We start from the raw sequence: 17,869 nt of genomic DNA on the forward strand, positions 1-17,869 counted from the left end.
ATTTTAAATATTATGTATTATTTGTGCAAGTAGGAATGTTTTTTATATTTCTTTCTTTATTATTTACATAGAATTTCATCATGATCTTTTAGCGTCTGACCCTACTTTTAACTAAAACCATTGTACGCCAGAGTTGACACTAGAAAATGCCCCAAAATTGTTAGTGGTGAGTTAGGCTCCTATCGAGTATCGACCCAATAGTGGTTTCATCACTGCTCGTCCTTATTAATTAGTCTCAAACTTCTCGGTCTTATTGATCTACCATGTTATCTATTCTCTTGAGCGCGTGCTTGAATTGATTGTTAAGCCAAGATACTGCTCCTAATATAGGAATATCCAAACTTTGGTTTGTAATGTTCATGGAGGGGCCTGCTGAAATGTCCTTGGTTTATTAATCTTAAACACAACTGACTACTCCTACTACCTTTGTCCTATAAAAGTATGCATTCTTTTCTTTTTAGTCGGTCTCACAAGAGTATGCACTTTATAATTTTGAAAACTTTTTTCTCATTTGTGGTGTGACTCATTCTCCACTAAAAATACTTTAATTACCTTTTCTTTCCATCTCTCTTATTTTATTAATTTTGCATAAAATATGTGGCCAAACAAAAGTGCATACCTTTATTGTACGAATGGAGTGCCAATTTTAAGACCAAATCACATCAATTTCATCAAGCCTAAATCGTAATCTCTCTTTTTCTATTAACCTTTTGCTATGGATATAAACACTCAGGTTACTATCGAGGCCTATGCTCGTGCAATCTACCAATGTACTTGCCACAATATCTCAAACGACCAATGTCAATGCAACTTCCCTCCAAAATTTGTTGAAGTCGAAGTGGATCTCATCTTTACCTTTCTCACCAATGTTTTGCTTAATACTTCATGGGTTCCAGTTTCTACCATAAGCGAGTCAATTTCCTTTTTGGGACATCCCACTTAAAATGAGTTGTTTTCCTTTTCAGTAAAAAATAATACGGGTACTTTTCCCTCGCTTATTTTATTCTCTCACTTACTTTTATTCTATCTTTTACATCCCTCCTTTATTCTCTCTCATGCTCTACTTTTTCTTAGTATTTCGCTTGTGGCGTGACAAACGGAGTACGTACAAGTGAGTGATTTTCAACTTTCAAGGTGACGTCAACATTGTTGGAATTGAGCGCTAGCGTCATGACACATTGATCCAAAAAATTAGAGATTAGGCATTGTTGGAGACTTGGAGTACTTTTTTATTTGGATTATGGAGTACTAGTTTTTAGATTTTAATTATTGTAATTTTATACTACTATTAATTTACAAATATCATAATGAAATATTGAAATGTAAAAATTGAATTGTTGCTAAAATACAGAAGTTTTAACTGAAATCAGGCTCATTCGCGTGACAAGAGTTGTGACTTAAATGGGTATAAAATCATGTCAATGTCAACGCACCTTTAAGGAAAATGATATCACATGCCACCCACAAAACTATAACCGTCACGAAAGAGTACTACAAACTTATCAATAAATCCAAAAATATTAGTAAATCATTGACTATGTTTGTTAAAATAAAATATGTTTGTCAGCATTTTCAAATAATGTTCGCCCGATAGGATTATTAATAAAATTCCTAGATGGCAGGCTGTCATCTTTCTGTGTTATTTCTGCATTCAATGGAATGTGTAAGCATGAATCCATGATCCAAGATCTACTAATATAAAAAATTTAACAATGCAAGATCCGAAAAAATCTTCTTATTATACTGGTTGATGTTGAACTTGGTGCATACATTGTTTTACGCATTCGTCACCCAGAAAAAGAGAATGAAAATAAAAGAAAATTTTAAAACAAATTAACTGATACTAGAATTTCTTTTGAATAATTGTGGTACTAGAATGATAATTAAGACGAGATATATGGTGTAGTTCAATGTGAATAAAAATTGGCTATTTAAGAGGATAGTTACACTGACGCAGCACCGAATTGTTTTTATTTGTATAGTTGTACATCCTATCATCAATATAAATTTAGTATATGCACGTATAACTTTGTCTCACTATAATTAATAGCTATTTTTTGTTAAATTTGTTGTATTATACTCAATCCTACTATGTATTTAGTTGGATGAAAGTTACGTGTTTTGCCTTAATTTTCCAATTTTAACTTTGATGCTTTTAGATTAACACTGTCACTGAGCTAGCTATCAATCGCAAGTTGGTCTTTTTATTGGTTTACAATGTAATTCAGTTTAGAAAAAAATATCAAAGAATTAATGAAATTTAATGTTGTTGCACTTGCACTCCATGGTTGAGCAGTTTTTATTAGAATGCAATTTGCAATAAATCATTTTTCGAGGAAACAATTGACTAAAGTGTTGAGATCCCAAAACTCAAGTCTTCGTCGCTATCCTAAATCTTGTTCCTAATTAATTTTACATCTAAATAATAATCTATTATTGCGACTCTCCGTTACGATAACGATGGTAACACTTAGTAATATACTTTTCATATAAAAATATAGACTTACTTTCTCTTCGCCCTTTTCTTCGGAGAATGAATTTATCTAGTCCGAATTTTGTTTAAGTTATTAATTTGATTATAATATAATTTGTAAATTATTGTAAATTAAATATGAAAACATTATATTAATCTACATGAATTCGTGAATTTTAATTAATAATTGTAAAATTCAAACGAAGCATTACATAGAAAGGAAAACTGTAATTGAACTTACTTCATCTTGCCTTTTAAAAATAGCAAGTACCACTAATTGTTATACAAATCAAATTTGGAAACTTTTGAACAACATATTAGCCTTATACATTAGTATTTTATTTATAACTTATATTATTAAAAGTAAAAATTTAATACTCTCATATTTTACTCATTTCATTTATTTCTCTCACTTATTTTGCTAAGTCTAAATTAAATTCCGTATCGTCCACCATATATAAGTTGATTGTCGATTGCGCAGGACTTTGAGATTTATGGATTTGCGCTCTCAAAGTGAGTATAAGACCAATGCTCTCAACTGCGCCATTATCATGTACTACATCTGTCCCTGAAAATTTGATACAGTTTACTATTTCGGTACGTCCCTGAAAATTTGATACACTTCACTTTTACCAATTTTGGTAGTGGACCTCATATTCCACTAACTCATTCCTACTCACATTTTATTATAAAACTAATACTTTAAAAGTAGGACACACATCCCACCAACTTTTTCAACTCACTTTCCATTACATTTCTTAAAACCCGTGCCGGGTCAAAGTGTATCAAATTTTGGGGGACGGAGATAGTAACTCATAGTATTGTTCGAGAATTTTTTTTACCAAAACATTGAAGCATTTTGAGATAGGACGACAACCAGATTTCCAGAAAAAATATAAGCGTAGCACTCAATTTTTTTAATATTTATAGCTGAATATATTTTGCGAACTTCAGTGTTGATGACCTAATTTTAAAAAAAAACATGCATAATATATATCAGAAACTAGTGTAACATATTTGCAAACTAAAATATGCTTATATGCATGCAGCATACTAAAGAAAGAGCTTTCGTAAATCAATTTTGATCTATATCCTCCTCACTTGATATGGATATCATATGCCATATGGGGGTATAAAAAAAGGTGTTTTGTGTAAATTATTTTACAATTCCATGAAAACCACAACTGTCATTTTAAAAATTATTGATAGCGAAAGAAAAAATTACAATATGTGGGACTAAAAAAGGAAAGTGGGACCATTTATCTCAGTAATTACTCCCTCTGTCCCAAATAATTCGTCCCAATTTTCTATTTCGGTCCGTCCCACATAAAGGAAAGAATTTTGCCCGCTCTTTTATTTATTTAATTCTTCTGCTCGATCTATATCCAATTTAAAATGGAGCAAAAGTTTTAAACGCATAAATTAAGAACGTTATGCTTAATAAATAAATAAAAATAATACTCCATATAAAATATGATAGAAGAATAAGTAGGTGAAATAAAAAAGAGTAAAAGAGGTAGTAGAATAAAATAAGAGTGTAAATATTATATTTTTATTAAAAAAACTCAACTTAATTGAACATCTTAATAAGAATATGACTCAATTCAGTTGGAACAGATAAAGTATTTCTTATTCTATTTATTGATATACGTTTGTCATAATCTTTTATGTGGAACACATAAAGTATTTCTTAATCTATTTGTTGATATACATTTGTCATAATCTTTTATTGATGTTTTATCTTCAAAAAGTTATTATAAAAGCTTACCTAATTTTAATCAATGGTTTAACTTAGACCTGTCCAAAGTTTACCGAACCGGTGGTCAAAACTGAAATTGTAACCGCCGCTTACGGTTCCGAACCGAAACCATGTAAATTTATCCAAACCAAAAGCGTCGATTTTTTAACCGTAGTTCGGTTCAGGTTCAAAATTTTTCAAACCGAAACCGTGCCGAAACCGCCAGTTCCAAACCGGAACCACAAAAACCGGCGGTTCGGAACCGAAGGTATACCGAAATTTCGGTATGGAAAAAAACTATACCGTTACCGTTTCAAAATTTCGATATATCGTACCGAACTTCGGTATACCGTTCTGAACGGTATATCGATATTTCGTACGATATACCAAAATTTTATACCATTTCGAATACCTGTATACCAAAAAATATAATTTCAAAACCGAAAAATAAAACTAAAATTAATATAATTTTAACATAATAAAATAAACATTGTCCACATCTTCATAATTAAAAAATATATAATTAAGTTATATTGATATATTTATGATTTAAACTTTTAATCTTAAAAAAATAAATTATATTATTACTATTATTATTATTATTATTATTTATTATTATTATTATTATTATTATTATTATTATTATTATCATCATCATCATCATCATCATCATCATCATCATCATCATCATCATCATCATCATCATCATCATCATAAACGGTATAAACGATATGTATCGATAATTCGATACGTATTGATTTTCGATATATTTCGCTATACCGATAATATCGATATATATCGTATATTCGATATAAAACGGTATACCGCGGTATAAGAAAATTCATATCGTTATCATACCGAAAACTTTCGATACGGTATTGTATCGTACCGAAAGTTTCGGTATACCGAAATTCGATATTTTTCAATACGATACGATCGATATACCGTTTTTTCGGTATATTTACCCAGTCCTAGTTTTGGAATCAAAACCGTAAGTCCGTAACCGCGAAACACCCTTACGGTTTGGTTCCGGTTCAACAATTTCCAAAACCGGAACCAACGATTTCGAACCATAACCTCCGATTCTTGAACCCTGGGCACCTCTATTTTAACTCCAAAAGAAATACTAGTAGAACACTAGAACATTCAAAAAATTAAAATGCAGTCATATTGATGAGAAGAGTTATTAATTATCATTTCAATCGTGAAGTTCAAATGTTTTTGTACATATTTAATGTAACTTGCAATTCTTTAACCTATACCATATACCAAACATATTTTTTCAATTAATTTACACAAAACTAACATAGGGAACCGTCAATTTAATGTGACATTATCTAGTCTTATTGACTAACCAATCACACTGCTTTACGAATGCCGCCCACGGATAAAAATTTCAGAATTCATTTTTAATTTAAATTTCCATAAAATTAATTTTGGAATTAGTTATGATTCTATAATTACATTTTTAATTCTTGATATTTAATAATATCTTTTGCTGCCTCTATTTTTGTAAAATATAATCGCACATCTTTTAACTTTAAAGTAAAATAGTACTCCCTCCGTCCCACAAAAGATGTCACACTTTTTTTTTAGTTTATCCCACAAAAGATGTCACATTTCCCTTTTCAGAAAAAGTTCTCTCTCACATGAATATAAAAATTATATTTTCTCTCTCCACTTAACACACAAAACAAAACCTCCTAAAATTCCGTATCGTCCCACAAATGTGACATCTTTTGTGGGACGGAGGAAGTAATTAAAATTACCTTTTAACTAAATGTGTTCAAGGACTTTTTGGCGAAAAAATTCACTTTTTTTTTCCTCTTCTCTCATCTATCTTCTTTATTTTTCAGATTTATCTGAATCATCATTTTATTTATGGTTCTCTCATTTTGTTGGCTTAATTATTATATTAATATGTAGTAATTGGTTATTTACAACACATGCAAAGTGAAGAGGATAATAATAATATGCGATACATTCATCCAAATTAATAACTTAATATATAACTTAATGGGTAATATAAAGTTTCTAAAAATAGAAAGTTAATTGATTTTATGTATCAGACTAAAATAGCAAAGTATATTATTATTAGGGACGAAATATGTAATTATTTGTTTTCTTTCAGATTATTTATTCTAAAAATAAAGAATATGGAGCAGAAATGATTCAGGGTATAACGTAAACAAATTGGACTAACATAGCCTTAAGCTAAATGGCATTTTTGGTTATAAAAAGTTTTTCTAGTAATTTTAAATTAAAGTATTGAGATATGTGACTATACAAATGATAGTTTTAGGATAAAATATAGTTATCTCTAATTATAAAGATTGTTGATAGAGTGGGTGCCAACTTAACATTATCTATTATCAAGATAAGCGTTCCAGCTAATTTCTTCTTGCCGGTTATAGAGCATAGGATTAACCGAGTCATTGTAATCACAAATTCCACATCCAAAAATGCAATTTTGCAAGAAGAATGAAAACTAATTAAGTTAAATTAATTTGAATGTTCGCCAATGAATGTCACACCAAAATATTCAAACATTATAGAGACTATTTTGGGAATGAAAAGGTTCCATTTAATGTCAGCGGAGGTGAGGTAGGGCCTACTCAGTTTTTCTGGTTACCTGAATACAAATTTGTTCTAATTAATTCACTTAAAAAATTAATTGCAATTACATTCGTTGACGTTATGATATATTCTTCCTTCTCATTTCCACTCCTCCTATATCCTATACAAACTTCATTTTTTTGTCAAAGGTAGAATCTCCGTCTCTCTTTCCACACACCTAATTATGGAGTAAGTAGTATTTTAATGATTTTTCATTTGTGATTCAGATTTCATTAATATAATGTCATATTCAAATATAATGCACATTAGTGGTATTAAAATTATAAAGATCAGAAAACAGACAGCTATTAATTTGATTTTGCGAATGCCGCATCAATAAATTACCAAAAAAGGCTAGATTTATTTTCCATTTTACATGGTCAAAATTAGTCCAACGGAAAACACGGTTTGTGTTAATACTGCTTTAATTCAATTCCCCTCCCTTTTCAACCTGTATAAAACATAGCACACAAGAACATCTTTCACTTGAGCTCTCCATTTCATTCTTCAATCTTTTTCTTATATTTTATTCATCCAATTCCAGAGTAGTGTTATCAACAAAAGTGTGTTGTAGCAATCCCCCATAAGTATCACATAACACATTCCCTCTCTCTCTCAAGATTCTTAACTTGTCTCCCTAACAAGCAAACCCCACACCCATCTTAATATAAACTCACTTGATTGCAAGGGAGATTGGAAAAACAAAAAACATAGCAATGGGGGGTTCTAGCCCACACTACACCCCTCTCTCAAAACCAACAGTAACCACCGGCGGAATCTCATTATTGAAGCGATCCAAACTATACCCTCTCGCCCTCCTCACCGTCCTCTGCTCCCTCTCCTACCTCTTCGGCGCCTGGCACAACGCCGTCCCCGCCACCCCCACCGTCAACTGCTTCACCGCCAACGCCACCACCCTTGAGCCCCAGCCCCAACCCGACCAATCCAACGTACCACAAAAGCTCGACTTCGCCACCCACCACACGGCCGAAAACGACGTCGCTTTGAGCGGCAGCGACGTCGTCAAGGCGTTCCCGCCATGCGATGTGAGATACAGCGAGTACACGCCGTGCGAGGACCAGGCGAGGTCGCTGAGGTTCGACCGGAGCAGGCTGATATACCGGGAGCGGCACTGCCCGGAGAAGAAGGAGCTCCTCAAGTGCCGCATCCCGGCGCCGCACGGCTACCAGAACCCCTTCAAGTGGCCGCTCAGCCGCGACCTCGCCTGGTACGCCAACGTCCCGCACAAGGACCTCACCGTCGAGAAGGCCGTCCAGAACTGGATCCGCTTCGAGGGCGACCGCTTCCGCTTCCCCGGCGGCGGCACCATGTTCCCCAACGGCGCCGATGCCTACATCGACGACATCGGAAAGCTCATCAATCTTAAAGACGGCTCCATCCGGACCGCCATCGACACTGGCTGCGGGGTAATACTAATACTTAATTTTATCATTATTAGTATTTCTGCTTTGGATGCTTTTCTTTGTTTGCGATTGATTTTGACTTGGGGATTTTCTAAAAAACTTTGAAATTTGCCACCCGGAATTGTGTTACGTGATGAAATGTTTTTTGCTGAAAAACCAGCTTTACATGCTGCCATTGTCAAATACATTTATTGCTTTCATATCGTATAATAAATTCTAGTTTATCTGTAAAATAATTTATGTCGTGATTTTGTGATTATCTCTATAGTAAATTGGAGTAAATTTGGCAGCAAAAGGCAGGTGTGGATGAGGTGGAGTTGGACAGTAATGGAATAACCAACTTTTGCCTATATTTTTGGGTTTTTGATTTGCCTCTATTTAGACACATCAATTGTTTGTTTCATGTATCTATCAACAACAATCACAACTGATTAGATAGACATAAATAATCATGTGATAGTGACGATGTATGGTTTATGACTGCAGGTTGCAAGCTGGGGAGCTTATCTTCTGTCACGGAACATAGTGACGATGTCGTTTGCACCGAGAGATACACATGAAGCACAGGTGCAGTTTGCTCTGGAGCGCGGGGTTCCTGCTCTGATTGGTGTCATTGCCTCCAAGAGGCTCCCTTACCCCTCACGAGCCTTCGACATGGCTCATTGCTCGCGCTGCCTAATCCCATGGGGCCAACATGGTAGTACATCATTCTCTCTTGTACTAGTTTACTTCAACTTCAATCTCATTTGCTTTCTTCAATAGATGGGGCATACTTGATGGAGGTCGACCGGGTTTTGAGGCCGGGTGGATACTGGATCCTCTCGGGCCCACCAATCAACTGGAAGAAACACTGGAGAGGGTGGGAGAGGACAATGGATGATCTCAATGCGGAGCAGATGCAGATTGAGAATGTTACAAGGAGTTTATGCTGGAATAAATTGGTTGAGAGAAGTGACATCTCCATATGGCAGAAGCCTCTCAATCATTTGAGTTGCAAGAAATCCAAGAAGAGCTCTTTGTTTTGCCCTGTAGAGGATCCGGACAAAGCCTGGTTCGTCATCTCATCCATCCTTAACACAAACACCTCTGCTCTTTTTAAGGCCTTGAAGTAATGTTGTCTGAATGGGAATGTCTGCAGGTATACGACCTTGGAGACGTGCCTGACCCCGTTGCCTGAGGTGTCGGATGCAGGGGAAGTAGCAGGAGGCGAGGTGGAGAAATGGCCGCGTAGATTGAGAGCTGTGCCTCCCAGGATTAGCAGGGGGAGTGTTGATGGGGTTACACCTGAGATATTCCAAAAAGATACAGAGCTATGGCGTAAGCGAGTTGCTTATTACAAGAACATCAACAACCAGCTTGGGAAGGCTGGGAGATACCGTAACGTCCTTGACATGAATGCCTTCTTGGGTGGATTCGCTGCTAGTTTGGTCCAAGATCCACTTTGGGTGATGAACATTGTCCCTGTCGAGGCTAAGGCCAACACGCTAGGCGCCATCTACGAGCGAGGACTGGTTGGGACTTACCAGAGCTGGTATGTGTATATGTACAATTGATCTATCTCATTCATACTATTTCCCATTCCACATTGTGTGAGAGTTTTTCGGTTTTTTTTTGGTTTAGGTGTGAAGCCATGTCGACTTATCCTAGAACGTACGATCTCATTCATGCTGATTCGGTTTTCAGCCTATACCAGGATAGGTAAGTGTGGCATGTATGCTCTTGAGTAATCTACTTCTTAAGTCATGTTTTGTTAGTAAAAAAGATGTGCAATTGATGTTATTAGGTGTGAGATAGAAGATATAATGTTGGAAATGGATCGGATATTGAGACCCGAAGGAGGCTTGATCATTCGAGACGATGTGGATGTGTTGTTGAAGGTGAAGAGGATTGCAGATGCATTGAGTTGGGATAGTAGGATTGTGGATCATGAAGATGGGCCATTGGAGAGAGAGAAGCTTCTGTTTGGAGTCAAGTTGTATTGGACAGCCCCAGCTCAGAGTTGAACTTTGATCTAAAGCCTCTTAGTTGAACTTTGATCTATACTTTCTTACATGATTATTACTTCATTTGTTGTCTTTTTTTTTTATTTACAACTGAAAGAGAATTGTTCAGTTTTTGCTTTGCACTCAACTTGAATTGTCTAATGTTTTACGTTTTGGTGTCGGATTGGGTTCTTTGTAGTGCGATAATGTATTAAATATATAGGGTTCACATGATTTGATCCAGAGCTGTTTGACTGTGGTGAAACTTACATACTAGTATATCAAACTAAATTAACTGTGGTGAAATTCACATACGTTACACTACATAAATTAAATAATTAGATTATTGCTAAGTTTGATCTTTAATACTGACCTACGGTTTAAATGTTAAATAGTGACTTGTTTCTACATATTTTTATGCATGTGCAGTTTTGTCTAAGGATGCCAATTCAACTCTAAAGATACAAGTTGACTCAATTAACTCAATAATTTCATAGGGTTGGGAGAAAAAAATCATAGTCAGAAAGAATTACAACCTGAATGACCTTAAACCAAATAGTCCGCACTCCGCAACGCACAGGGTTAGTGCAAAGTTAACCCGAGTCCCATAGATTGGCCCGAATTTGTTCAATACTTTTTCCAAACCTTAAAAGGTTAGTAACATGTATACTTTTTTTTTCAAATGTACATAAAAAATATTTTTTGGTTTACTCCTATTATTTTCTTGATTTTACTCTTACGACGGAGAACTACAAAAAACTTAATATTTTATGGACACAAAAATTGTAACGCAATTGCTAACGTTTGGAATTTTTTAAAAATAACCATAGTTTATGACGCAAAAGAAAGCGTCCCTAAGTTGATGACAAATTATCTTAATCTTTTGCTTTTTTTAGAACACTTATATTTGTATCCCCTAATTTTAGTTGGGACACCAACAATAAGGACACTTTATGAAGTGTTGGTGGTATAATTAGACACACAAATTAGAGCACTTAATAGTATATTAAAAATGTCCTTATCTGATCTTTTTGTTGTAGTAGAGGGAGTATATAAAAATTTTTAAAAAAATTTGTACAGTATATTTGTTACTCTATAAGATACACATATTACTGTCGAAGCAAAATAACACTCATTTGTAAGTGTAATTAACTTATTTTAGATATTATTAGTAAAAAGAGTTACGAGCTTGATGGCACGTTGGGGTAGCCTTATAACTCGAATGACATCTAACAAATAACCCAACAATCCAAATAGATTCTCTCGAACTCGAGCGAGTTAATCCGATTGACATCCCTAGTCTAATTATAATTTAAATAATGCGAACGAGATGCAACTAAAATTGATCAGGACAATTCTAATAGATTCACCTTGCAACATGACAATTCTTGTAGATAGTTAAAAAGTTATAGTACTTTTTAATTTGTATAGGACTGTGATTGATCATGAAATTCATTGCTTGTGAAAGATTAATATTTGGGAGACAAACCTTTTTTTTCCCTTCCTCTTTCTTTTTCTTGTGTGGTCGTCATGCTTTGACTTTATAATGTTTTCCAATTGTTGATTCATGGAATCTAGGTAGTAAGCATAGAAGTCAAGGTATTTTATATTTGTTCGAATATAAAATCCAGAATACTCAACATGTTTTTTGGTTTTTCTTGGAGCATGTAAACCAACTAAACCAATACCAATCCACAGACTAATTTAGAGATTGGATTAAAAACAAGGTGAAGATAAAAGATCCAGCTATATGTAGGTGTAGTTGTAACTAAAATGAATTAATTAACACAAGAAAAGCATGCTATAATCCATGTCTGAAGGAAAAACAAAAGGCTGGGAAACAAATATGCCAAACAGACTAACAATTAGAAACAGCATAGCATACATGTCCCCATCTAAAATGACTACATCAAGTGCTGTCGCACTTCCATTTCGAGGTTGGGACGCAGCTAACGTACCGGCACCAATGGCATCGCTCGTACGCATTCACCCCTCGGAACAACATCACCACTCCAACACTAAACCTGTGCAATTTCAAGCACCACACGCATCAATACAATGCCTGCGATTTTCCAAGGCCAAAAAATGAGACTAGAGTAGTCGATACTCACCCCACGATGAGCAGCCCCACGGACACAACGAGCAGCACATACTGGTACCCCTTATATTTGGGCGCCACGCCACGAATCCCAGCAGCAGGGTTGTGGCGTTCTAGCCACGCGAACTGAGGACGAGGAAGGAGGATGAATCCAAGGAGAACGCCCGTCAGGAATCCACCGATATGAGCAAAGTTATCAACGTGAGGAAGAATCCCAACGCCTAGATTGATCACCACTATCACTATAAGCGTCAACAGTGCTGCAACCTGCGAAAATCGACGAACATGAGCACAATATCTTAGGCCTCAAACCAAGAAAAACATGAAGATCACTCGACCTTGTTCGTATATATAGACCAGTTTGTAATCAGCTCAGAAAGCATTGCTCCGAGAAGCCCAAAAAGTGCACCAGATGCACCAACAGAGATACTATTCCTTATGAAAAGAGCAGAAAGCACACTCCCACCAAATCCAGATAACAGATAGATTGTGCCAATGCGTACTAAAAAGACAAATAGCACAAGATTTCTTAGTTTTCAGATGATCAGATATAGAAAGAATAGATAAACATAAGTTACCAAATCCGAAGTTCTGCTCGAGGCGTATGCCGATGAAGACGAGGCTGAGCATATTGGCAAGCAAATGTAGTAGACCAGCATGTAGCCAGATACAGGAGATAAGCCTCCAGCCTTGATGCTTATGCACCACCTTCTCCCAGCTAAGACCCCCCAATCTCTCCAACCTTCATCAATACCAATAGTATAAGCATGACAACATTATTAATTTTGACTAGCATCATCAATTATTGAGTAAAGTTTCAACTTTTTTTCCATCTTCAAACATAGGTAGAGAAATAATTGAAGCTACAATCATATGAGTAGTAGCAACCAAATAAAGTTAGTGAGGAGGAAACAGTGGTTGGACAAGTGACAACAGAGTTGTTGATTTCTATTTTCTGAATAAAGGAAAGGGACGCTCAACCTCTTCACCCAACAAAACCACACAGCATTTAAAAATTAAAGGTGATGAATCCATCAATAATCAACAAATTTCCCTCCGAAAATGGAGAAAATGTTATTAAAAATTTGATCTTTAATCGAATTGACAGCAAAATCAGAAAAGCAATAGTAGTAATTGAAAGAGAGAGTTACGTGGAAGAAGAAGGGCCGAACAGAGGATTCTGTGAGAGAGGCTGAAAGGAGAAGCGGGAAAGGAAGCGGGCGACGCACTTGTCGTCATCTCCCCTGCTTCTGATATGCTTGGGGCAGTTGTTGAAATACATGAGGATGACAAACATGGCGACGTTGGCAAGCACGAACACCGGAATCAGCCACGATATCCAGCTCCTCTCCCTCTCTTCGACCGCGTACGAGGTTTCTGCTGCTGAACCCTTCCCCTCGATGTCCTGCGCGCTCATTCTCAGACCTTCTGTTTCTCTCTCCCTCTCTCTCTATAAAAAGGAGTACTAATTGAATTATGGAAGTGAAACTGTGGGATTTATTGGCGTTAAATTTGGGCAGTGAATCGTGTAGTGAAGTGGGATTAGTGGGTTTTAAACATTTAAGAGAGGGAGAGAGAACGTGGACCGTGCCATTGCTGTGAGGTGTCGATCACCTATGTATCGATTCATCATACTCTGGTATACTTGATGACGTGGGTGAATTTTATTGGCCAGTCTACTAGAATGTGGTGGGAACAAAACGGTCGAGATTTGGAGGTATCTCTCTATACTTTAGTGTGGTTATATTTTCCAATTAATCATAGTTTTGACCAGTCAGTGAATAGTGAAAACGAAATATTCGAGATTTTAAATTAATTTATTCGAATTTTATAAATTCTTCTTTTAAATATTTCATCCTCTAATCTCTATAAATAATATTCTCTACATTTCTAATTTTGAAAAGCACATATTTCAATATATAATTGGTGGGTCATATTCTAATGTTTATAGCACCCTAATCCAAAATCATCTTCACCCTTAGATTTTAAAATAAGTGGATGAGATTAATCTTACGAAACTCAATAATAGTAGACAAAATATCAACAAAAGGGTAATATCGTCATTATGTTATCATATGATAATTTTCGTAAATGTTTTTTTATATCAACATAGTGTATTACAAATATCAACAATATCACATAAGAATATCAACATTAGTACAAGAAAATATCAGCACATATTTATTGAGATTTTAATATGGTTTTATTGAGATTTTTTGATGTATTTGTTGATAAAAATCTAAGTTATCAACATTTACGAAAACTAAAATAAAAAATATCAAATTTCATCATCCGAACGTCGTCGGAACATATGCAATTGAGATCTCGTTGGAATCCTTATAAAATTATCTTTAATTTGATATATTTTTTGCGAAAAAATAATTTAAATCGATAGAGTTAAGTAAATTTAAAGTTTTAAGATGATTTTAATGAAAGAGAATTGACATTAATACCCTTTAATTTTATTTATTAATTTTTTTAATTAAAAATATAATGATATTATTTCAACCACTAGATCTTCTAATCTAATGGCTAAGATTTAGTTTTAGTTTGAGATTGCTAATTAGTTAATCATTGTTCACTTCCCCATAGTAACATAAGAATAAACAAAAGAAAAAAATAATTAAATTATTATTAATAAAATTAGTTTCACATAATGACCTAAATATATCTATTTGTAATATGCGTATTTTCGCTGCAAAATCCCAACAGAAGTAGTTCAGACACATGTTTCTTTCAATCCTCGTCTCAATAAAATAAAACCAAATAATATGATTAAAAAAGAAGCAAATTTGGCATAATTGGCATACTAATGTCGTCTTGTGTTCCAATTTATCACCCTGGAAATTCAGCCTCAATCGACAAGCTTGATATGATTCAAAACAAGAAATGATATCAAATATCGACATTTCAACAAGCTTATCAAGACAGGGGTATTAGTAATTGGATAAATCTATTAACCTCAATCCTTCATACACAATAGAACCCAAAAAGAACGAGTTGACGAAAAAATATTTAACAAAATGACCATAAACATAGCAATTGAATAACCGTCATGCATATCAAATTAACAATAAGCAAACTTAACACTTCTCTCATTATTATCCATCCTTCTAATTTCACATGCATAATAAACTTCACTTTAGCAATAAGAATCGTCCTATATTTTAAAGTTTAATGAGTAAATGGAATTAATTTACTACCAAATAAAAAGTATATGTCGATAAGCACGATATAAAAGAAGGGAGTGGAAATATTCTAAATTTGATGACGTGTAAGTGTGGGTTGGCCTGATGCTAACGTGCACCTAGAATAATCTCGGCCGTAGGTCAAGATACATGCGGCAAAATCCGTTTTGAGGTAGTTGATATATTCATAATGATACATTTGAACTGATTAGTGTATTAGTTGGTTCACATCTCTCTCAAATTACTTTCGATTGAATGATACCAAAATCTCCTTTTCCTTTTCAATTTATAGGCCAATGATTGAAATGTGGTTCGAATACATAGGATAAAATAATTGTAACTATAATCCATTAAAGAGGATTAACTTTGTGTGGATATTTTTCTTTTTGAACTAAGCCATTTATTATAACCAAATAAGGTATACACTGTTTATAAAACTTGTAAGCAAACAAACATAACCTCTACTTATCACTCATTGTGAAGTAATTAGCCCTAACATTTTTTGATTCGTTCCAAATTTTTTTAATGAAAAGGAAGTAATATTTGTTTTGTGTTTTTTCTCTGAGTAAGTGTTATGATTTGTTTTGTTATTCTTTATCAAAGAATGCTTAAACTTAAATTAAACGGTAAACTGCAACTTTTGCTTCTACTGACTGACATGCAAGGTGGTAATCACTACGCAGAAAGGAAATTCATGCATAAAAACTTGACTAACTTAGCTACAACTTCAAATCAACCGCTCTCGACAAGAAATAAAACTTAGAAATTGAAAGCAATAACTAAATCTAACTTCCCTAGGCAGAATGAAGCAAACTCAAACCAAAGTGACATGCGAAATAGAAACTTCATAACGTAAATGCTGGAATTTAACAAAGTACTTCAAAAGAGCAACAACGATGAGTGTTTGCAGAATAACTAGCGATGAAAACAAGTAAACTTTAACTAAGAAAGCGATTAAGATTGTTTTTGCCACTCCGGGCGATGATACTACTATACTACTGCGACAACTGGCTGGAAAGACGAACGATGACTTCTCCGGCAGACTCTTGGACGTTAAGTGACCATGGCTGTGGCGAGGAACGAGAGGTAGGATAATGCTGAAGGATGGATCTTCTAGAAAGAATTCTACTAAGTGATTGTCAAACTCCGAACCGAACTTTTTTTTTTTTTCTCTCTCTCCAAGTGGCTTCTTTTATAGGGAGGCTTGCCCTTGCTTTTAGGGTAGACTTCTCCCGCACTTTGACCTTTTTGCCCTTGTCAATGATCATCCCAGCTATCCTCCTTCTCCATCTCGAGCCTTTTCTCTGGCATGCATTCTGGTCAGTATCGCACCCTTCTAGTGCCCTTTTCACTTGCGTCACCCGAATCGTCACCTACTGACTTGGATCCTTCAATCCTGCACACTTTAGCAACTGTTTTGCAGATAATACATGTATTTCACGACATACTGACCAGTAACCAAGGCTTAGAATACGACTTATCAAACTGCTCACACTTACCACATGCTTGTCCTCAAGCGTGAAGACAAACAAAAAAGAAATAAGTCGAATTCGAGCCTGGTTACTCCCCCTGACCGACTCTACCTAGCTAGACTCAAGACTCTGACGCAAAAGAAAAGAAAACACTAACGACACAAACACATACACATATAGTTAACTTTAACACATAGAACAGGCTATATTTTCAACCACCCTTCCCCTCGAGATCAGGTGCAATCCGGCCTTAGGCAGCCTTGAACTTCCGCCGCCCCCCTTTTCTTCCCCAGTCAGTATATCTGCTTGTCAAGATCACCCAATCCTAGGCCAAACACTGGGTTCACTCAGTCACTCATTCCTCACAGGGGATGTTAGGACTGTTTTCTCTCAATGCTAAACCACAGATGTTTCGGACTCAGATCTCACATGCAGCTCCCGAAGGTCTTTAAGGCTTGTAATGGGGCTAGTGGCTTGTAGTGTTTGGGGTAGTTGTCCCTAAGGCTCTAAGTTCAAAAACTAACTTTTTATTTTGATGAGGGAGAACTGTGTGCATTCGGGCTTCTGGCTAGGGCTCCTTCTTTTGGCTGGACAATTTCTGACATTGGCTTCCAACTGGTCAGTAGCTTCTTGTGGCTTCGCCACCCTTATTCCTTCTTCTTCCTTCGTCTTTTTGTGGTCAAGTATCTGCGACCATTTTCTTCAATTTTCTTCTTTGTGGCTTCGCCACCCTTATTCCTTCTTCTATTTTTTTTTTGGATCTGGAAACTTCAGATCGATTTTCTCCTTCTTTCTTTGTTTTTCTCTTCTTCAGCTGGTTCCTTTTTGTATGTCCTCCTGGTCAGTTGCCTCCTTGCCTCATGCCTTGCACGCACACA

General features: G+C 35.4%; 2 protein-coding genes across 2 annotated transcripts; one reads left to right on the forward strand and one right to left on the reverse strand.

Moving 5' to 3' along the window:
* Positions 1 to 7,318: 7,318 nt before the first annotated feature.
* LOC125190248 (probable methyltransferase PMT16) lies at positions 7,319 to 10,381 on the forward strand. The gene is made up of 6 exons (XM_048087496.1): positions 7,319 to 8,254; positions 8,738 to 8,948; positions 9,014 to 9,302; positions 9,390 to 9,782; positions 9,872 to 9,949; positions 10,035 to 10,381. The coding sequence occupies exons 1-6, from the start codon at positions 7,544 to 7,546 to the stop codon at positions 10,252 to 10,254; spliced, it is 1,902 nt and encodes a 633-aa protein (XP_047943453.1). The 5' UTR covers positions 7,319 to 7,543; the 3' UTR covers positions 10,255 to 10,381.
* A 1,603-nt stretch (positions 10,382 to 11,984) lies between these two features.
* On the reverse strand, positions 11,985 to 13,845 carry LOC125186828 (RHOMBOID-like protein 3). The gene is made up of 5 exons (XM_048083284.1): positions 13,483 to 13,845; positions 12,910 to 13,073; positions 12,670 to 12,833; positions 12,345 to 12,598; positions 11,985 to 12,257 (listed from the first exon to the last, which is right to left on the reverse strand). Exons 1-5 carry the CDS (start codon positions 13,746 to 13,748, stop codon positions 12,143 to 12,145), a joined length of 963 nt encoding a protein of 320 aa, XP_047939241.1. The 5' UTR covers positions 13,749 to 13,845; the 3' UTR covers positions 11,985 to 12,142.
* Positions 13,846 to 17,869: the final 4,024 nt, after the last annotated feature.

Source organism: Salvia hispanica, chromosome 5 (genome assembly GCF_023119035.1).
Source record: "Salvia hispanica cultivar TCC Black 2014 chromosome 5, UniMelb_Shisp_WGS_1.0, whole genome shotgun sequence".
In the NCBI taxonomy this organism is placed as follows: domain Eukaryota; kingdom Viridiplantae; phylum Streptophyta; class Magnoliopsida; order Lamiales; family Lamiaceae; genus Salvia; species Salvia hispanica.